Source organism: Eublepharis macularius, chromosome 17 (assembly GCF_028583425.1).
Source record: "Eublepharis macularius isolate TG4126 chromosome 17, MPM_Emac_v1.0, whole genome shotgun sequence".
Lineage (NCBI taxonomy): Eukaryota > Metazoa > Chordata > Lepidosauria > Squamata > Eublepharidae > Eublepharis > Eublepharis macularius.
In genome coordinates, this window is record NC_072806.1 from 32,254,669 (window position 1) to 32,277,208 (window position 22,540).

The 22,540-nt window shown below is 43.6% G+C and overlaps 1 protein-coding gene across 1 annotated transcript in view; it reads left to right on the forward strand.

Moving 5' to 3' along the window:
- GDPD1 (glycerophosphodiester phosphodiesterase domain containing 1) overlaps positions 1-22,540 on the forward strand; it is a 46,423-nt gene that overhangs the window by 18,473 nt on the left and 5,410 nt on the right. Inside the window, exons 2-8 of the mRNA XM_055001512.1 lie at positions 4,682-4,724; positions 9,573-9,708; positions 13,071-13,116; positions 14,091-14,209; positions 16,921-17,010; positions 17,474-17,607; positions 21,130-21,189. Coding sequence (XP_054857487.1) covers positions 4,682-4,724; positions 9,573-9,708; positions 13,071-13,116; positions 14,091-14,209; positions 16,921-17,010; positions 17,474-17,607; positions 21,130-21,189 — 628 coding nt within the window. The remainder of the gene's footprint in view (positions 1-4,681; positions 4,725-9,572; positions 9,709-13,070; positions 13,117-14,090; positions 14,210-16,920; positions 17,011-17,473; positions 17,608-21,129; positions 21,190-22,540) is intronic.

The window sequence follows — 22,540 nt, forward strand, 5'->3', positions numbered from 1 at the left end:
GTACTACATTTTGGAGTTTTTGTAAGTTGCTTTGGGTTCCTTGTTATGGAAAAAAGCAAAGTGAAATTACCTAAATGAATATATTTATGGAATGTATATATATATGTGTGTGTGCGCACCTTAGCTTTCTATGTCCAAAACTGTGAATATATCCAGTATTTGAGATAGACCTGCAAACTGCTTGTTCCCTGTGCTACTTAGAACATATATCTCAGCGTTTACCATCTCAAAGGCAGAGACTAGAAACCTGATGTATGACATTGAGCCAGCCACACACTCTTAGCTAAACCTACCTCAACAGTAAAATTGTTGTGAGGATAAAATGGGGGAGAGGAGCCAACTTGGGAGTCGGTGAGGGGAGAAAGGTGGGGTATAGGGATGTGCGTTTCGGCATTCAGAATGCCGAAAGAATGCCGAAACAAAAGTGTTTCGGCTTCTTTCGGGGAATGCCGAAACGTTTTGGGGAATGCCGAAACGTTTCGGGTAGCCGAAAGAAAAAAGCCGAAACGTTTCGGGATTCTTTCGGCTTTCTTTCGGCTTTTCAATGGGAAAATGCCTCCGTCTTCCCGGACGTCTGGGGGAGGCATTTTCCCACCGAATAAGCCCAAAATTGGTGGGGACCTTCCTCTAACCCTTCTCTAACAACCACCCAAGTTTCAGACAGATTGGACTTTGGGAGGCCATGTTATGGCCCCCCAAAGCAGGTCCCCCCATCCTCCCATAAGAAAGCGAAGGAGCAGCATATTGTTAGCATGCTGCTACTCATCTTCTTCATTATTTCCTATGGGGAAAAAATGAAGAAGCAGGCTTCCTTTGCCAGGGGTGGCATTTTGCATGCAAAATGCCCCCTCACCCTCAGGGGCCCTTCTCCCACCCCTCCTCCCACCCCCCACCAAGGCTCAGCCTGCTCCCACTTGGGGGGGGCATTTCATGGCCTCCCCAAGTAGGTGCTCTAATCTCTACCACTGACAGCTGGGGGAGGCTTGTGTTGCCAGGGGTGGCATTTTGCATGCAAAATGCCCCCCAACCCTCTGGGGCCCTTCTCCCACCCCTCCTCCCACCCCCCACCAAGGCTCAGCCTGCTCCCACTTGGGGGGGCCATTTCATGGCCTCCCCAAGTAGGTGCTCTAATCTCTACCACTGACAGCTGGGGGAGGCTTGTCTTGCCAGGGGTGGCATTTTGCATGCAAAATGCCCCCCAACCCTCTGGGGCCCTTCTCCCACCCCTCCTCCCACCCCCCACCAAGGCTCAGCCTGCTCCCACTTGGGGGGCCATTTCATGGCCTCCCCAAGTAGGTCCTGTCAGCCCCTAAAGTCCACCCCTTACAGCCCCACACAAACCCAATTCCCCCCCAGCTGCCACACACAGACCCAAATCCCCACATTAGCCCCTCACAGACCCAAATCCACCCCCACCTGCCCCACACCCATAACCCCAGGAACAGGCTGGCAAAGGCCAGCCCTCTCCCTTTGTTCCCTATGCTGGGAACTTCTAAACTCTCTTTCCCTGGGCAATTCTGCACAGCCCAGGGGTGCCACAAATGTGGGCACAGCAGGGGGGCGCACCAAAGGGCATGATAGAAGTGTACTACACAAAATAATACAACCCACTTCACCGTTTTTGACAGCAGTTGTGTTTGTGTGATTCTCTGATGTGAAGTGAGTTGTGTTATTTTTATGTAGTACACTGCTTTCATGCCCTGTTGTGCCTTCCTACTGTGTAACCTAAAGCAGTTAAGGAAATAAAGTGCTTTTGACAGCAATATTTTGGGGTGATTCTCTGATGTTAAGTGAGTTGTGTTATTTTTGTGTAAGATACTGCTGCCATGCCCTTTGGTGGGGGGTGGGAGGAGGGGTGGGAGAAGGGCCCCTGAGGGCTGGGGGGCATTTTGCATGCAAAATGCCACCCCTGGCAAGACAAGCCTCCCCCAGCTGTCAGTGGTAGAGAAAAGAGCACCTACTTGGGGAGGCCATGAAATGCCCCCCCCAAGTGGGAGCAGTCTGAGCCTTGGTGGGGGGTGGAAGGAAGGGTGGGAGAAGGGCCCCAGAGGGTTGGGGGGCATTTTGCATGCAAAATGCCACCCCTGGCAAGACAAGCCTCCCCCAGCTGTCAGTGGTAGAGATTAGAGCACCTACTTGGGGAGGCCATGAAATGGCCCCCCCAAGTGGGAGCAGGCTGAGCCTTGGTGGGGGGTGGGAGGAGGGGTGGGAGAAGGGCTCCTGAGGGTAAGGGGGAATTTTGCATGCAAAATGCCACCCCTGGCAAAGGAAGCCTGCCTCTTCATTTTTTCCCCATAGGAAATAATGAAGAAAGATTAGCAGCAGCATGCTAACAATATGCTGCTCCTTCGCTTTCTTATGGGAGGATGGGGGGACCTGCTTTGGGGGGCCATAACATGGCCTCCCAAAGTCCAATCTGTCTGAAACTTGGGTGGTTGTTAGAGAAGGGTTAGAGGAAGGTCCCCACCAATTTTGGGCTTATTCGGTGGGAAAATGCCTCCTCCAGGCGTCCTGGAAGACGGAGGCATTTTCCCATAGAAAAAAGCCGAAAGAATGCCGAAAGAATCCCGAAAGCCGAAAGAGATTCTTGTTTCGGCTTTCAGCTTTAACAATAGAGAATCTTCTTTCGGCTTTCTACTTTCGGCTATAGCTGAAAATTTTTGGCTTGCACACCCCTAGTGGGGTATAAATGAAATAAATAAATAAGATAAAGTATTACAGTTTTATATGCCGACCAAGTTATAAATGACGTATCTTATGTTGCTAAAATAGTAAAATAAGTTTCAAGTTGATAAAGGGAGTAGATGTTACAGCAATTTACCCCACATGTCCCTTTTTTCCCCAGGGGGCAAAACCAAGAGGGGGGGCCCTCAGGGATTTCTGAAAATGTTACATCTCTCACTGCACCAAACCTACTTCCGAATTAAGGGCCATCCTAATCCTCCCAGTTCATAGCTGGCAGTTTTCATTGACCCTGTCTCAACTGCTCTTTTATGCTATCTCTGTTCTGATCTTCATTTTCTGAAATATACTTCCTGGATTCTTGCTGCACCTCTTATATTGTTTCAGGAAGAGTATCCTCTGCATATCCTTTTTTTTTTACTTTAAAGGCACAGATGTTTCTCCTTTCTGTTGCTATGGCGGGTTGGGACGGTGTAAGAGACAGTTTGCATGGGAGGGGATGAAGTGAGCTACTTCAGTGCCCTTTCTGTGCCTCCCTCCCAGTCCAACCTCAGGGTGGAGGGTAAGATTCCCCCCCCCCTTCACTGCAATACTGTTTCCAAGTGCGGTGCCATTGGGGGAAATGGGTGCCTTTAACTTGTATGGGAGACAACAAAGAGGATGACCTTGTGGGTCCAGAGCTACTCTAGTTCCTGTTTGCATCATCACCTCTCCAGTTTTGTTTTATAATACAGGTAGATGCCTGCAACTTTTCCTGGCTGTTTGTAGCTAGAGATTTCCTTCTGTCACAGTTCTTTGCTTGTCTTACTTTGACCTTTCAGAGCACTTTGTTCCCACAGCCCTCTTTTCTCTAGAGAGCACACTGGACACTTATCTGATTTCCACATGTGTTTACCAGCGTTTAATACATGAAAAGATTTGGGGGCCTCTTAAAAATCCTTACATTAGGTTTTCAGGAGTATGCCAGATGAACACAGCATGTGAGTAAGAAAGGAATATTTTGGGTAAGTTTCCTGTGTCCAGGGATCTCCAGCGGGTGTAGATTTTTTGGATGGGAGACTGGAAAAGGATGAATGCTTGTTTAGCCCTGTTCTCAACTGCAGAAAGTTAGACACAATAAATTAACTGTCTAGCATAGCTTTTGAAGCTGCAGAGTTACATACATTTTAACAGAAGTATTGTATGTCTGAGACATGAGAGTAAATAATACTGACACTTCCCTTTGCTGCCATCTAGACTGCATATCAAGTGGTTATAAGTTGGCATCGATCCACCTTGCAGAGCAGCTTTGCACAGGGCTTATTTTGCTCTTTTCTTTTTTCTTTTCTTTTGGTTGTATATCTTGCTACAGTAACTGGTAACTGGCAAAGGGTTTGTGACGCTTCTGGCTCTCTGACAGTATTTAAGAGAAGAGAAAAACTTTTCACTGACATTGACTACTACTTCTGCATAATATAATGGTTCGTAGTACTGAGGCTAGATGATACTGCAAATAGTATTTACATATCTGGCCAGTTCTGATAGTGGCATGTGAATTTTATTAGGGTATATTGAAAAAAAAATTCTGTGGAAAGTTTAGCTGTACTAAAATGAAGGTTGGTACACTATTTTAATAGTATTTTTTTACCTTTGTCCAAATACACCTTGTACAATACATGATGTAGGTAAAGTTATTCCTGTATGAGCCAGATATGTATTCCTGTGTGAGCTAGATATGTATTCCTGTATGAGCCAGATATGTGTTCCTGTATGAGCCAGATACATATTCCTGTAAGAGTCAGATAAGTGGAAAAGAAGATCTCAGAACTCATGAAATTTCCTGCAAATACACTGAAAGTCACCAGTGGGTACCTTTTGAAGTTCACATCTGCAGAATTCAGCTAGCCCCCTTGAAACTCTTTGAACACTAACTATATTTGTTGTCAAGTTTGAAGAAAGTGGTTACCAGTGTGGTTACCAGTTAACACCACTTTAAAATATATTTTCAATACTCCCACAGGTGCTGGAGAGAATCTGGAAAATACCATGGGAGCTTTTCGCCAGTGAGTATAAAGATTGACTTTTGACCAGACGTTCTTGGCTTGTGTGTCTATAGACTTGTTTCATGTGATCACTTGTTGAATAATAACTGTTGCTTCAGTCTGGTTCCTTTGAATATTCCAAGGATTAACTGGAGATTCGTATCCAAATATGAGGTCTAAGCAGAGCTCCCAGTTAACTGGAGGATCAGCTCTTGCTTTTTGATCACTGGAAATCAAATATTAGGGGTAAACAATGGGATCATTGTATATTTTTATGCAGTGTCCTGAATGAAATTGAAAGTAAGAAGCAGGGTGTGTATCTAAAACATTGTGCAGTTTTCTCACATCAACAGAATCCGTAGATTGTGTTCTAAACCAAAACCTTTTTTTCTGATACAACTTTGATGGAGGAGGGCTTATGCTCTTCTTCCAGGAGGAAGGACTTTTCTATCCCTGTTCCCATCCCCCTTTCTCTCATGAGGCTTAAATTTCTCTCTTCCCCACAGCTATTTGTTTGAAGTCCCTTTAGGGATGGGGAAAGTTTTCCTTTTTCTCTTCACTTGTTCTCAAGCCACATTATGTTGTGATCCACTTGGTTAAGTACGCTATTAGTACAAGAACATATTTAGTTCCCATGTCAGGTATGAAGGTATCCCTGTCTCTTCCAGTTTAAGCCTGTTCTGTCAGCTTCACCCAGAGGAGTTGATGACATTTTGGCAAGGGCAGAAATTCATGGGAAGCCCTAGGAATTCTTCTTGCATTTGAATAAATAAAGCTTGTTCTCTGTTTTGGAAATCAGAGACCCACGCTTGTGATAGAGGGAATCTGGCCTGCAAGTTGTGACTTGCCCACAATCATTTGATTTGGGAGTAAAACCCAAGAGACCATATTAAGTTTTTCTCAAATCAAAACATAAATCTGCCTTTCTTGTTACGCCACTTGCTTTTTATTTTACAGATATTTTGTCCTGCTTTTTGGTACAGCAGAGCCCTAGTCGTTTTATAAAGCTGGGTATTTAATGTCTGGTAACAGGAATAGCCTAGTGCTAATTCCTGGTATCAAACTGAGAATGCCATATGGAAGTTCCCCGGGCTCTTTAAATAACTACACTGCATAGATTTCATGCATGAATTTCCTTATGTGGAAATGTGGGGGGAAATTAAAATACATACAATACTTTCCTATCTAAACTTTTACTGATATAACAAAATACTTCATTTATAGCTTAGCATATATAATGAAATAGGTTGCAGAGAGGAAATTCCAAAGAATATTTTTTTTTTAATTTTTTTAAATTCCTTCTTGCCCATAGAGGTGTCAATTTCTGAAACAAATTCTGGGGCAGTGGGTATGCATTTGTGCTTATGGTGGCATTTGACCCTCCACATTTGTGCCCGTGGAGCATGTTCGTAGTTTTCTCTGGATAAATGAGCCTTGTAGCACGAGTGGGTAACCTGCTCCACAGTGGCACCTAGCAGGATCAGTAGCGCCATTGGCTCTAGCTAACATCTGCTCTAACTTGGTACAAAAAGGCGCAAGGCATTGGAGCAGCATATGAACTATAATACTTGGGTGAGCCTGATCTCGTCAGATCTCAGAAGCTAAGCTGGATGGGCGACCTCCAAGGAAGATGAGGGTTGCAGAGGCAGGCAATAGCAAACCACCTCTGTTAGTCTCTTGCCTTGAAAACCCCAAGAGGGGTCGCCATAAGTTGGCTGTGACTTGAGGGCATTCTCCACCACCTGGGGAGCTAGGGAACAGTTTTTCCTTGAACTATGGCATTTTTGCCTACAATACTTAACATGTTCAGTTCACGAATTCTAGACTTCATTCCTTTCACTGATACCCTGTTCTGTCTGAGTGTGTACATGTTGCAGATTACTACAGTTAGCTGTTGAGTGTTGATATATACCCCTATACTTTTTGTTCAAGAATCTGTTTTCTGTTGTGTCACAGACTGGCTCAGAAGACCTTGATAACTCTGGTTTCTTCAACAGTTCAAGGCCACCTGAAAAGAAGCAGGTTACCTTCAAAATCCATAGGGCGGAACAGGCATAATAGAGCCCAAGCTGCTTCTCAAAAACTCCCCATGTAGATAATAGCTGTGTGTGAACATTGTAGCTTGCTCTTTACATCCCACATACGCCACGCTAATTCTACTTCAGATACTGAGATTGACTTCAAGACCATTCTAAAATTGAGTGGGATGCAGATTGTAGTATTAACACCTGAATTTCAAAGTGCTTTTTCCCCAAGGCCCATCAAATTACTCCCAGCAAAATGGCGTATTATAAAAGATTGAAAGTGCACATGAAATTCTTTGTGAGAGAGTTATTACTACAAGGGATTGATTTTTAAAAGAATTCTTTGCCCTGAACAGCATTATCACAGCTGGTATTCTTTCTTTCAAAAGTATTCTGCAGTGGCAACATTTTCCTAACCTTGCAAGGTTATTGGAAAGTGCTACAGGGGCTTCTGATCTCCGTGGCAGTTATATATGATGGTTTAACAGCAGAGTCTTCCTTTGTCCCTTTCTTTTTAACTGTACTAGAACAGACCTCTGGGAGGAGAGTTGCATCTCTGGTTCAGATTTCGAGAGGACTGCAGACCTAGTGGACCTTATTTTAAATAAAAACATTCATGCTTAATCTCAGCATAGATGGTTCACATATAAAGGCTAACACATTCCGTTTTAGAAGGGCTGTGGTGACTTGCACAAGAAGACAGGGTGAATTGTTGATTGTCTCTTGAAATCAGTTAAATGTTCAGTTAATTTCAGGCCTGGCCTACTCATGCGGCAGAATGAGGTGTTAATATCAGGCTGTACCACTTCAGACTGCAGTTGAGGAGAGTTGGATTTTTAATACTTATTCTCGTGCAAAGACTCAACATAAAAATAATTAGAACATCAAGGAGAGAGGTTCTAGCTTAGGTTGTTTTACCTTCTTATTATTATAGTAAGGCATCCTGAGTGTTTTCAAAGCAGAAGGGTGTATACCTGGTCCTTACCATGCTGTGCTAATTTTCTATTTGCAGGGAGTCAGTATGGGGGAACACTGGAAAATGTCGTTGCTTACCTGAAGTGGTACAGCTGAGCGCCACCTTATTCTACAACATGTTGTAGAGCACATCATTAATTCCCCCGTTTAGTAGATAAATATTTATTATCTTCATTTATAGCCAGTCTTTCTCACTGAGGTAAAAGCAGATTACAAAATACGAAAAAGCAGTTTAGTCAGACAGGAAAGACCTCCAATAAACAATGTAGAACTAGGATTACAGAACTGGAAAAACAACACAAACAAAAACCACTCTACAACATGACAAAGGTAGAGGACATTGCAGTATAAATACGTGCAAGAAACAATGAAATAGGCCATGTCACTATCCCTTATAGAAGTGACCTCCGGTGCTCTTCCATCATATTACCATTTTGACATTTATTTTGCACATTCTGTGAATTAATAGTTTATTTCAGTGTACTTGAGAATGTGTGCAGTTTAGCACCCCACCTCCCCACACACACATGGTAATTGATTATTACATGTAGGTGTAAACATGATGTGTTCAGGTTGCATTACTAAAAAATTAGCCTTTTACACATTTCGGTTCCCAGAGGAGATTTTCCTCACACGCATAAGCCAAGCTGCAGGAAAGTTGAATGTGTAGTAAAGATGTATCAGGGGAAGACTTGGCCAGAGCCTCTGTCGTTATTCACCTTGGGGGAAGAGGAGAGTTAGAGCCCTTTGCTCATATGGGCTCACACGGAGGGGTCCGTGGGCAGAGCCAAGATCGTTTCGCTCCAAAGAATGGCTTTTGTAAAATATTGCTTGCTAGGCTGCCAGAGAATCCCTTTATCTCTGTTCAAGTGCTACTGCTTGGTGTCGGCGGCCAGACCATAAAGCAAGTGTTGCATTAGAATGAAACAAGGCGAGCCTTGGGGTTTCCCTGTTTACTACTCTCTGAAGGTAAAGCAGAGCTCCATACTGTGTTCACACTCCAAATTAGATGTTAGCGTGGAGTAATAGCAGCATTTTTTAAAAAATGCTGATATTAAAAGAATTATGCACCTCCAGTGAAAAGAGCTGGCTCTTGAATTGATCTCCTCTGTACAGAACACCAAAGCAAACTTAATTTACAAATGGAAAACAAAAGTCTTTAATTGGCTCAAATCCCTTGTTTCAAAGTCCTTGAAGAGCCCTTAGGTAAATTGCCTGTATGTAGCTGTTGTTTACCTTTTCCTTCTCATTCTGAAGGGTAAAATGAAGTCATGTCTGCTGGATGTGATATCTTCACCTCAAAGCTCGTTGCTAACTGAACTGTTTGATTGTTCATAGAACAGCATCTGCAAACTAAAGATACCATTCTGTCTGCTTTTTGTGGGTGGCAGTAACGCTCAGGACAAGGGGTAGCTACGCAGGTTATTCTTTCTCTCCTCCCAACTGTCCGACTTCTTGGATATTTTCCCTTCCCTCGCCTCCCTGCAACTCCATTTTCAAGAAGCTGCTGCTGTTCCATCCCAGCTAAGAGCATTTTCACGTCGTGTACTATCTGAACTACCTGGGAACTGTGTCGAGCTCAGGTGCCATAGTTTGGCACTACTGCCATGAGCTCAGTAGGGGGCTTGGGTAAGCCCCTCCCCTCAGCCCCTCCTCCCCAGCTGTATTGTGGGGACAATAATAACACTAACTTGTTCACCGCTCTGGGTGAGGCACTAATCTTTCTAGAAGAGCGGTATATAAGCGCAGTTGTTGTTGTTATTGTTACTAAACTAAAACATGTTTTCCTTCTTTTTTAATGGATGAAGTTACAAATACTTTCCCCTCTTCCCAAAGTGTAAAGATGTTCAGGGTTATTCTCTTCTTTCAGTGCAGTTAATGTAGGGACCGATATGTTGGAACTTGACTGTCACATGACGAAGGATGAACAAGTCGTGGTGTCTCATGATGAGAATCTCAAACGATCAACAGGACTAGATATCAATATATCTGACCTCAAGTACTCGGTAAGTTAATGAGAATGCTCCCCCTACCCTGATTCCCAAAGTATTCAAAACTAACTGGCAGTCTTACCTAAGCTAACATTTAAAATTTAAAATAAATTAATTTTAAAATCTGCAAAAGGGCAAAGGCTTGTTTGCATCCTTGTAATACCTCTTGCCTGGTGAAACTTGTTCTGTGGCTAAAGAATGCTGGGGAAGCACATGCCGGGCTGGAAATCTGTAATTTTATGCACTTTGACAACAAGATAAGTGTAGCCAAAATAATAGTGTTGTGGCACTTCAAAGATTTTTTAAAAGTATTGTGATATGAGATTCCTTGAACCAGAGCCTCCTTTGCTGGATACATAATATCCCTTCAGTTTGAAAGTGATTAATTATGTACATTGCAAGAACTCACACTGTTTGCTAGTGAGCCATGTCTAGTCTTGCCCACTGAATACCATCAGGTATCTTCCTGGTTGTGGACTTCGTTGTTGTGCTTTCAAACTTTAATCAACATACGTGAGCTGGAGTTTGTGTTTTTACATGGAAACTGAGACGCTCAGGAAAACAACCTTGCACATGCTGAGGGTTGCACATTCCACTAAAAGTTTACCTTGGGGTTAAGCAGATGATGCTCAAAAGGACTTTGGTTGGAGCTCCTTTCCTGTGAGGAAAGTCTGAAGAGTCTGGGACTTCTCAGTTTTGAAAAGAGATTATTATGGGAGGACATGATTGAAGTTTATTTAACAATGCATGGGTTAGAGAGAGTGGGCACAGCAATTTTCTCCCTCTCTCAAAATACTAGAACTCAGTGGTATCCAATGAAGTTGATAGGCATTCGCTTGAGGATGAATAAGGCTTTACTCGGAGTCTCTCTAAACGAGACGCATTACATGAGGATGCTCAAGTGAAGAGAGGCGCAATGTTAGCTAGGAATTGTAGTGTGAAAAGACAGATTGAAACGCTCTTGTCATTTTCTCCTCTTTCGACTCCCAAGGCAAGATCCCTCCTTAGAGGGTTTGTTTATTTCCTCTCCGCCTCCCCAAAGGGGAGGGGAAATTGACAGAGCCTTCAGGGAGGCAAAGAGGAAATCAACAAACCCTCTGAGGAATGATCTTGCCATGCGGCTCTAGAGAGGTGAAAAGGATGGAGCCTTCCGATTTGTCTTTTTACACCACAATTCCCAGCTAACATTGTGTTTCCTTCACTTGAGCATCCTTTCATAATGTGTCTTGTTTAGAGAGACTCTAAGTGAGTGATTAAAATGTACAATTTGCTGCTAGAGGAAGTAGTTATGGCCACAGGCATAGACAGCTTTAAAGGGGGATTAAACAGATTCACAAAGGATAATTCTATCAGTACCTACTAACCGTGGGGACTAAAGGGAGCCCTCTACATTCAAAAGCAGTAAACATCAGGGGAAGCCTTAGCCTCTATACCGTCTTGTTGGCCTCCAAGGAAACTAGTTTCCCACTATGTAAGTCAGGATGATGGACTAGATGGTCCACTGGTCTGACTCAGCAAGGTTTTTATGTACACAAGTATAGTCTCTGCCAAGAGTCAGCCTTACAATGTTCTGGCTCATGTTTGTGTCCTGTAAGCTCTCTCCACATACGAGGGCCAGTTCCCAAGAGACTGTTGTTAGATCCAGAGGCAGGGAACAGGCGGCATTGCAGCTTGGCTGCCGGCTGCCCGGTGCCTTCTGCAACAAGGTAAAATCCTCAACAGAAAGGGAAACTTGTCTCCACAGGATTGGGGTCTATAGTGGTGCTGCTTTCAGGAAGAGCCTGAAGCTCTTCTGTGTAGGATTGATGGGGAGAATTGATGTGCCTTGTTGGCTCTGTGAAGAAATGCATTTTATTTCAAGGCTTGCACTCTGCAGAAACCCCACACTTGATTTTAGATATTTTTCTCTGTGAGCAGAAGACAGGCAGGAGGGGGGGATGTCCGTCTCCGCAGGTATCACCAGTCCTACCAATGCTCTACTGAATATCAGGCCATCAAAGCTTTGCTTATGACCAGAGACACAACTTGACTGGAATCTGATACCCAGAAGGTGACAGAGACTTGGAATGCAGGAGGCTAAATAGGATCTTTCCTGGTGACTGCAGGAAGAAATGATTTGACCCATGAGGGATGAGAGCAGAAAGAAGAGACAGAATCTCGGCATGAAGGGAGAGGGTCAGTTTTGGTTAAATCTTTTTGTAGGAAGGAGTTCTCATGCCTGAGCTCTGTCTTGATGGCTGCCATGCCACATGGAGCAGACAAGGGACTGTCTGCCTGGACAAAGGCTCTAAGGCATGTGTAGATTTGTGGAACAGAGAATTGCATGGTTGTTGTGGGTTTTCCGGGCTGTATTGCCGTGGTCTTGGCATTGTAGTTCCTGACGTTTCGCCAGCAGCTGTGGCTGGCATCTTCAGAGGTGTAGCACCAAAAGACAGAGATCTCTCAGTGACACTGTGACACTGAGAGATCTCTGTCTTTTGGTGCTACACCTCTGAAGATGCCAGCCACAGCTGCTGGCGAAACGTCAGGAACTACAATGCCAAGACCACGGCAATACAGCCCGGAAAACCCACAACAACCATCGTTCTCCGGCCGTGAAAGCCTTCGACAATACAGAGAATTGCATGTTTGCACCCTTTCTTTGTGCTACTTGGTCAGTCCATTGCTGTGCACAGTATGTGTGTGGACTTTTCCCCTTTAATAAATTCTTCACTATTTTAAATACTCATAGTTGCTCCCCATACCACTTAGACTGCCACCGTTTGAACACACATTTCAAAATGGATGGCAGGGGAATGGAAGCACTTGGTTCCTGGATCACTAATTCTCTGGGAGTGTGCAGATGTGGTAAGCTGTCCCTGTGGTAACCTGTCACTGGGTAGCAGGAGATGCAGGTACTAGGCAAAGCATTTTATCAGCAGCGTGGAAAGGAAGCTGGGAGTACTCGGTCCTCTTGGTGGGTAATTCCAAAACTGACCAGCTGGGGCAGTTTTCTGAAAGAGAAGTGTCAGGGGACGACCCCCCCACACACACACACACAAGTTGAGAGAGCTAGGAGAGTGTTTTGTCACTGAGTGGAGAATTCTAATAACCGCTGCTGCCTAGGTGCCATGGAAAACTGAATAGGAGAGGGCCTGTGAGTTACTAGGGCTGTTCTGCCACAGGCTCTTTGGCTGTACCAGTTTCAGATAGCATGTATCACAAATCTTTGTGTTGTCCTCCAAAATGACTCGTGTTTGTGAGACTGTCCTTTCCCAGAGTACATGCTATCGCAGCTGGTAGATTGAAACCAGCCTGATTCTGAATGAAAGCTGTTCAAGTTGCAGAACTCAGCACAGTTGTATTTCTGCTGATATTCTTTTCTTCTCCTTTTAAAGGAACTCCCACCATACCTCTGCAGACTGGATGTAACTTTTCAAAAAGGTAATGTTGTGAACTGTAGATAGCTTGCAAAAACAAATTTTCTGGTATTAGTGTGTTCTTGAAATAGACAACTGCAGTATTACCCTAATAGTGTATTAAATTTTCTAAGATTTTGAAAATTACTGGAATAGTTTATAAACAGAGTAATGCATTAATTTTGCCAGTCCATAAATCAGCATAGTAAATTATCATGTGTGTCCCACTCTTTGTCGAGGGAGCTCAGGGTAGTGTGAATGTAGCAGCTACTACAGGTAGCTTTTATAGCATCATTGTTAGGTTACAGTGGTGCGTCCAGAAGTCACCCCCTAAGCTTCATGAGTCGGTGGTAGGGGAGTGCAATTTAAAAAAAAAACACCCTGTTATTTGGATTCCGGTATCTGCTATTGGATTCAGTATTCCCAATATATGGGTCCAAAAATACCAGTATAATATTCTCTTTTGGAATTCAGGAAATCCAGATAGATTCAGCTCCATATGGGGAAATCTTTCTGGGGCGAGTGGTATGAGTTTGTATGTTGAGGGACATTTTTCAAACAAACTACACCAAAATGGCAGGTAATCTAGTTATGACTGTTCACTAAAGACCCCCCCCCCAAAGTTTTAAGCAGATTGGCCACTGAACCACCTGCATCTAGCCACTCTCCGTTGTTTCCTATTGGGACAAAATCCAAGGCTTTCTCCAGGACACAGGAAACCTTAGTCAAACACAAAATAGCAACCAATGAACAAAACCTTCCCAATGCAAACCGAACAAACAAAGCCCACCAGAACCAATGTCAAACCAGAAAATCCCACCGGAACCGACCTGGAGCAAGGGACACTGTTACAAGCCCGACAGAACTAGTGTCACTTAAATATGCCTGGCAGAACCCAGGACCAATGCAAGCCCGAAAAAGACCCGATTCTCCTTATCACGAATGCAAGTGGCACGTGAGTGCCTCTTACAACAACCAACTTCTTCTTGCCTCTGTCAGAGTGCCACTGTGAGGGTGAAGACAAGCGCATTCCCCTGCTGAAGGAGGTATTTGAGGCCTTTCCCCATACCCCAGTCAACATAGATATCAAAGTGAACAATGATGTGCTGATCAAAAAGGTGAGTTGGTCATTTAGTTTTTCTAGTAGCAGCCTTGTTCTGTAGTCATGTCAGATTGGGCAAATGTCACCTCTTTCATTTTGAATGGCAGCAGCCTGATCTCCTGGCTAAGATTTGGTAGAATCATAGCGCTGGAAGGGACCTCTAGGGTCATCTAGTCCAACCCCCTGCACAATGCAGGAAATTTACAAATATCTCCCCTCCCCCTGCTCCCCACACACACCCAGTGACCCTTACTCCATGCCCAGAAGATGGCAAAAAAACCTGTCAGGATCCCTAGCCAAATTAGCCTGGGGAAAATTGCTACCTGACCCCAAGGTGACAATCAGACTTATCCTGGGCATGTAAGAAGGGGCCAGAAGAACTAAGCACTGGTAGGAGAAGCCCTTCTGAAAAGAGCAAGTATGGAATCTGCATCAGTCCAGTGATGGTCATAAGAGTGTCACCGCTGAAAACCGCTGTTAAAAATGAGATGCGGCACCAAGATTGTATTCTACTGGGGAAGAAATCATAGAAAATGTGTAGAGAAGGGAGTGTGGAAGAAGCGAGGGAGCAGTTGTTCAAAGAACGAAGTATGGATGCACAATCGGGAAGCAGAGGATTTTTGTTGATTATTTTCGTACCTTGCTCCAGGGCAGGGGGCACTCCCACAGGCCCCCACACAAGTCTGTGGTCAGGCCCAAACCTGTTTATTACCAACAGGGCCCCACTAGCATCTGGTGCTCCCAGGCCATTCCCCTGGCCTTTGTTTACATATACTTTATTTCTATAAATACAGGATTCTCCCCTTTCTCCATTTGGTCCTCACAACTTCTCTGTGGGGTAGTCCAGGATTAGAGGTAGTAAAGCAGCAATCATCTCGAGAGAAGAAAGGAAAACAGGATTGAAGGGATGGGGAAATGAAATTGTCAAAGCAATTCACCAAAGAGACGGCTAAAAGAAGTGAACAATTTTTCTAAAAAGCCCAAATGACACTTCTCTGTATGATGTAATAATTATTTACTTCCTTTCTCTTCACTGAGGACTCAAAGTGTCTTACATTGTTCTCTTATTTTATCCTCACAACAACCCTGTAAGGTAGGTTAGCTTGTTTGCAGAGCCTTGTTTGCAGAGCCTTGTATATCCATTTTAAAAGGTTTGTCTTCACCCAGTGTGTTATGGGAATTGTAGTTATGTTGAGAGTGGGCAGGGGGCTCCATTGCCTTGAAATGGGTTTCATATTTATAGGGTAGGCATATCCTTTGACTATATTGTTAGTGTTTCAGTATGCTATTTTTAACTAGGTGATTCATTGTTGAAAGCATGAAGCAGTAAATTCATTAATAAGCTGTAATGCTGACTTGAAATCTGTGCTGACTCTTATAAAGCATTTCATAAACAATTTAAAGTGTGTTTTCAGTGAGGCAGCTTTGATAGATGAGTTCTAATGGCCTTAGCTTCTGTCTGTAGCTGAAATTGGTATCGAAGTGCAGAGTACATTGCTCTGTGCCAGTGCCTTGTACTTCTCACCTCTCATCTCTCTTGAAGGAAATCTAGAAAAATCTGCTGTATCTTTTATACTCTTGATAGCTTTTATTTTTTAATATTTTTTTATCTTCCAAACTATAAAAGGGATACAAAACAAAAAAGAAACAGGAATACAAATTACACTAAAGAAAGATGAAGATACCCATTACAAAGATTGTCTAGAATACAATAACCATATATCATTTAAATCTTGTATTTAGGGTTTATAACAGCCATTCTCAGAAACATTTCCTCTCTCTCTTTTACTATATCTCACTATTAAATCAAATATTAAAAATACAGTGTTGTATTTTAAAAGTATTTAACAATATTGTTGTACTTTCCTTACCTCCAAACTATTTATATAAAACATATTCTGATATAAACATTTTAATACTAACAATATACTATAATATACCAAATTATGCTAATTCCTTGATACTGTATTGAAATGTACTTGATGCTGATTGCACTAATCTCATACTGTGTAATCCACCTTGAGTCTCAGTGAGAAAGGCGGACTATAAATAAATAAATAAATGTATCAGTCAAATTAAATAATGTGTTTCTATACACTATTTTTGAAAATTTGAAACTTAAAGTAAGCAACATTACTATAACCTCTGTTAATCAAAGCTCATGTCCAACTTTACATTATTAATTCTTTTATTTCTCATCTTTATCAATAATAGGCGAAGTAATTTTCCTATTTCTTTTCAAATTCTTTAATGGGTCTTCTATCTATATAATTTGTTAGTTTTGTCATTGCCACATAGCCTGTCATTTTATCTTTCCAATTTTCTCTTGATGTTTTTATTAGTAATATTCTATAGATATTTTTATTTCTTACTGAGATAATTCTTTTTATTTTTTTTACTATTTTAACTGTGAGCCATCTCAAGCAGCTCTGGAGAGGCAACATATAAATAATATCAGCACAGTCAATTTCAAAGGAATAGCATAAAATTTGAAACTATATTTTTATTCAAGCTTGTCTGAATTTGCTTTAGTTTAAGTGAGCATGAGTCCAACACACTGTAATTTTTGGTCTCCCTAACAAGAAGAAAGTTTGTAGTGATAATCTTGCCAAGGCATTCTCACGGCATGAGACATCTGCTCCAGAATAACATAAAATAAAATCCCCCCGAGGGCCAGAGCGATCAGTGAACATCTGTAAGAGATCTGTGGTTTTATACTGATCCCAGGTTTCCGAGTTGGTGAGCCAGTACCAAAGAGAACATCTGACCGTGTGGGGGAATGTCAGTCATGAGATTGTGGACAAGTGTCACAAAGAGGTAAGTGCCTGGGACTCCTTAGCTAAAGAAATCACTCAGTGGACAAGCAAGTGCTTTGCTTGCTGAAGGCACCAGATTCAGCCTTTGACATACATAAGGCGCAGGGGCCAAGTGCCCGGAAGTTGTTTCTGTGCTTGAGACAGCAGAGAGCTGCAGCTAGTCACCTGAATTGTCTGACAGTCTAGAGCAACTTCATGCATTCTCCTATAAAGGTAGAATGCGGACGATAACACTGTGTACAGTTTGCATCAACTCTACTGCTCCACTTGGCTCCCGTGTCAGTTCTCTGTTCCATCTTGGGGAGGCATTTGAAAAATCTCCCAGCCATATTAGTGGCTATCACTAGTGGCTCTGACTCGAAGCTTGCTGAAGCTGTTGGAGCTGATCTTAGTCATGAATTAATCCTCCTGCGTTTGGTAGTTTTGTTTGATCTCTCTCTCTCTCTGTCTGCGTCTCTTGTCAGAATGCCCACATTCCTATCCTCTTTTGCTTGCGCCGTGTCCTGCTGCTGCTTGGCCTGTTCTATACTGGACTCCTGCCTTTCTTTCCCATCATGGAGGAGTTCTTGGAGATTCCGATGCCTTCAATAATTCTCAAGTAAGTGGCTTTTTTTTGCTTCTCTACCTGGACCAATGACACTGGCATTGCAGTCTTGAAACAAGGGTTTCTCAAAGCTCTCCAGAGTCGATGTATTGTCGAAGGCTTTCACGGCCGGAGAACGATGGTTGTTGGGGGTTTTCCGGGCTGTATTGCCGTGGTCTTGGCATTGTAGTTCCTGACGTTTCGCCAGCAGCTGTGGCTGGCATCTTCAGAGGTGTAGCACCAAAAGACAGAGATCTCTCAGTGTCACAGTGTCACTGAGAGATCTCTGTCTTTTGGTGCTACACCTCTGAAGATGCCAGCCACAGCTGCTGGCGAAACGTCAGGAACTACAATGCCAAGACCACGGCAATACAGCCCGGAAAACCCCCAACAACCATCACTCTCCAGAGTCGATGGCTGCTGCCGTATTGACTTTTTTCTCTGCTTCAGGTGCCAAACCTCCGTGCTTTTTTTTTTTTTTTGCATCCACATGAAATACTAGTCTGTTCATGCTCCGTTCATCCTTTATCTGTCTTCAGCATGCTCTTTCTCCCACCTCTTTGCCAACAGCGCAGTCCAAATGTGTTCTCAAGCAGTCTGGATGGGAATCTGCCCATTCTCCAAGGACCTGCCCACATCAGCGCTATTTTCCTTCTCTTTGCCCCTTGCAGCCACCCTGTTCCCAGCCACTAGAGGGCTTTTTTCGGGCTTTTAAAATAATGGGATATTTTTGTATCAGTATATATCTGTAACAGGGTAACAATCAGTTGGCACCATTTATTAGCTTCTCTGAACTCCCAGTTTTCCTTTTTTTAAAAATGTGAACTTCTAGCAGTTTTTCCTACCAGTGATATAAGGGGAAAGAGGCGTGATATAAATATACAGGCTATCTTAACACTCAGGAATGCCCTGATCTCAGGAAAGACCTTTTTTCTGGGAGACGAAGCAATAAACTCCGATTTCAGGCTACGAGGAAATGAGCTTCTTTTATGGAAACAAGTGGGCAGGATGGAGGTTGCCCCCCTTCCGGGAAGGGGCAAGATAGACGGCTATTTGGATATACTGAGTTGGGCTGGAAAGGCTGTGGGGGACTTGCACCTTGATAACTAACTGGATAGAAGATGCACAGCAATACACGTGGGGCCCACTCCAGCTTTCATGACAGGTTAAGCTGAAGCCATCCTTGCTGGAACAGGAAGGGGTAAAATGTCTGGACGTTTTGGCAGAAGAACACAAGCCAGAGACTGGGGAACAAGGGCGGCAGTGGAGTGAAGTCTGTGTGGATGAGCCTCTGTTCTCAGAGTTCCCGCATGTCTGCGTCTATTACACGGAAGGGCTGCGAGTCCAACGTAGTCCCTTGATTGATTTCTTTTTTTACAGAACTAAGAAAAGAAATCAAACAAGACAATGAACTAGATTGTACATCACGGGTGCCAGTCACCTTGGCATCCTGTAGTGTTTTGATATAATTTTCCAGTGCTTTGGGCTCTAGTGCATTGAGATTGTATCATAGTACGTAACGATATCAGGCTGTGGTCAGAGATCTCACCGAAGGCCCCTGACTGCTCATCCATGCAACAGATCCGAAATTCATGATTGGGCAACTGACAGCTGGCTAGGGAGGAGGAAAGGAGAGAAGCAGGGCACACAAGCACATAGCTCCTGTCTGTGTTTCAAGGTGCAGGTAGTGAAAGAGAGGGCATCGCTTGAGTGATGATGGCTAACCAAAGAAAAGTAAGAGCCGGGGAGGCAATTGGAGCAAACCCTCATTCACATATGCAGCTTCCCCACTGCCTCTCAGGCAAAGGCAGTGGGAAGGAAGAGGGGTCCTTTTACAAGCTGTACCTCCTATATCTCTGCAACAAAAAGGTCTTGTTTGAAAATAAAAGCTGAAAGTTCAGAGAAACTAACTCTTGCCAGGTTATAACAGCAATGTTATGGCAGTCTAACAATTATGGTCTTTTTTTAAAGCCCCCCAAATAGGCCTCCCGTGGTATGGGGGTAAATGGTGGCCACAGGGTGCTGCTGAGATAAGGACAGTGCCTGGAAAACCGCTGTGTAGATGTTTTGTTGCAACAGTGAAGGCTATGTGGAGAATCCTTGCCGTATAGACCCGAGCTATCAGTGCTTGGAAGATTCTCCAGGGAAGCTGAATAAGGTTTGCTTTCCAGGGAATGATTGGCTTAGCATAATCCACTTGTAAATATATAACACGCTTCAGTGCTTTCGATTCTGGAAGTAGGGAGAATAATGTAATTATTTTAGGCCTCAGACTCCTCAGTGTTTTATCAGTTAACTTTAGTACCTGCCCAGTTCTGAAATGAAATGGAGCATAAAAACTATATCTCAAATAAGCGGAAGATTTTTGCAAGCAGAACTGTTTATCTTATCCCTGAAATAATTTTTCATTATCCTGGCTCATGGAATTGTTATTCAAAAGGAGGCGGGATTTTTTTAGCCTGTGTATAAGCAGGCACATCTTAATGTACTTGTAAAGGAGATAGGGGAGGAGGTAGGGCGGGCACTTAACCGGGGGTAATTTTATTGTCCTAACCAAAGCTACAGAGTAACAAAGAAGAGAAAAGCTGTAATTTTCAAGTTAATAACACTTCTGGCAATAAAACACTGACAGCAGTTCAGTAATAACACAGTAGCCATTTGCTTGTGACAGTCCAAAGGAGATATTATGTTGCATTGGAAATCTTTTGTGTCCAATTCAGTTTGTCACAAAAAGTGTTCCTTGCCCTGGTGAAACCCATCTCGAGTGGGGGAAGGTATGTGTATGCCCCAGAAGAGATGTATAAGAGCAGGGCTTTTTTTCAGCTGGAACATGGTGGAACGGAGTTCCGGCACCTCTTGAAAATGGTCACATGGCTGGTGGCCCCGCCCCCTGCTCTCCAGCAGCAGGGAGGGCAATCTCAACTCCCCTCTGTCTGGAGATCAGGGGGCGGGGCCACCAGCCATGTGACCATTTTCTCCGATGGCAACCCACTGAGTTCCACCACCTCTTTTCCCAGAAAAAAAGCCCTGGTCACACCCATGCTGTTTCTGCTCTCTCACATTACGCACAGCTCTGTAGCTAAATGAAGACCAACTGCAGAATTTTGTTCATGGTTCCTATCTCTCTTGAGTTACTTCTAGATTGATTTTCTCTCTCTCCAGGTTTAACCAAATGTTACAGCTTCCTGTAAGGATGGTTACCTTCAGCTTCCTGTATTTAATTTTAAAATGGTTTAGAACACAGGTCGTATATATTTTCTGGCTGCTTTTGTGTTTTTGTATGAACTGGTGTATTCAGGCTTCTCTATATAGGTCTGAGAGCCTCAGCCATTCTTTCATCACAGGGGCTCGTTTTCTTCATCAGGTTCATAGTGCTGGTGATCTTTTAGGTGCTCTTTGAGCTGAGATTGTTGCTTCTGCCACTTGTGAAATTGTTTCTGTACATCTTCCTTTTCCTGTGTTGTCAGGGATGGTTTGTAACGGGAATGTAATCAAAGTTCTCTTCTGTCCTCCCCCTCCCCCCGCTCCCAATCTCAGGCTCAAAGAACCAGAGAAGATCTCAAGAAGTCAACGGTTTACCATTTGGCTTACTGACATGTAAGGTTTCCTTGTTTCTTGACAAAACAGAAGTGCAGTGGCGTCTTAGACTAACATTTATTCCAATATAAGTTTTTGTGATTGTTTTTTGATCCCTTTTTCCATTGTCATATGCTCTTGTCTTTTTCCATTGTCATATGCTCTTGTCATATGCATTATCAGGTGTGCTGTTTAGGCACACCTTTTTGGCTGTGCCTAAAGAGAACCTATTCTGACTTCCGTCTAACAGTTCTTATCCTATCCCCCCATGTATAACCGTTCAACCCCCGGCTACCATTCTCAAGCTCTGGTGCACAGCCACTGAGACCCCTAGCAGCTTTCTGTGGGGGTTGAGGTCCTTTGATTTGTTGAGACTCCCCAGTCTCTGGGTTCGTTCTGGGAGAACTTGCACACAAGTGGTCAGAGACTCTAGACAGGCTTAAATATAAGTGCTGTTTATTAATTCAGGAGAGTGTATGCAGGGCAGGAACCACTCCATAAGGCACAAGCGAAAGGCAATAAAATAACAGCTTACCTAATTCTGGCTAAAACCCCTGACTAGACATAAAACTTGCTCACTTGCATTTCCCTGTAGCTTCTAGGTTGCTCATACTCACAAAGTCCAGCCATGCCAGGCAGCTCTGGTTATTGTAGGACCTGGCATGGAGCAACGTCTCTCAAATGCTGGCATGGAGCAAAGTCTCTCAATAAAATGGTCAAATCAGGTGTCCAAGCTAGAGTGTGTGATGATGTGTGCTGTGAGGAGCCATCTTTTCTAGGACTATCAGCCAATCAGGGCACACCTTGATATCAGCGTTGTTAGGCCTGAGAAAGCGGGGGGGCAGCCGGAGCTGAGGCACCCTTCCACCCAAGGACATCTTGCTCGGCAACAACTGGCTGCAGGTGTAATCAGTCAAGGAGCCTGTTCATTCCATTCCCAGGGTGGCAAGCCAGAACTGGGCCTGTGAGAACTTCCAAGCCTGAACCAAAGTGCTCAGGCCAGGCGTGTGTATGTATGGCTTTCCTACACACCCCACTCTGTGCCTTTCTTAGTATAAACCTGCATAAATACTTAATGTAACACTTAATGCATCTGATGAAGTGGGCTGTTGCCCAGAAAGCTTCTGCTATAATAAATCGGTCTTTAAGGTTCCACAAAACCATATTCCTTTGGCTGCAGCGGACTCTCACGACTACCCCTCTGGAATTCCTAAGTAACGTGGGTATCTGCTGTTCCTCGAGAAAATGTGTTGACATAAATAAAAAACCCAACTGTAGCTAATTTGCTTCTTTACTTTAAAACAAAAACAAGTTACTTTAAAACAAAAATCTGTTTTCCACAGGCCTCTTCACTTGGCAGTGGGCAAAAGCT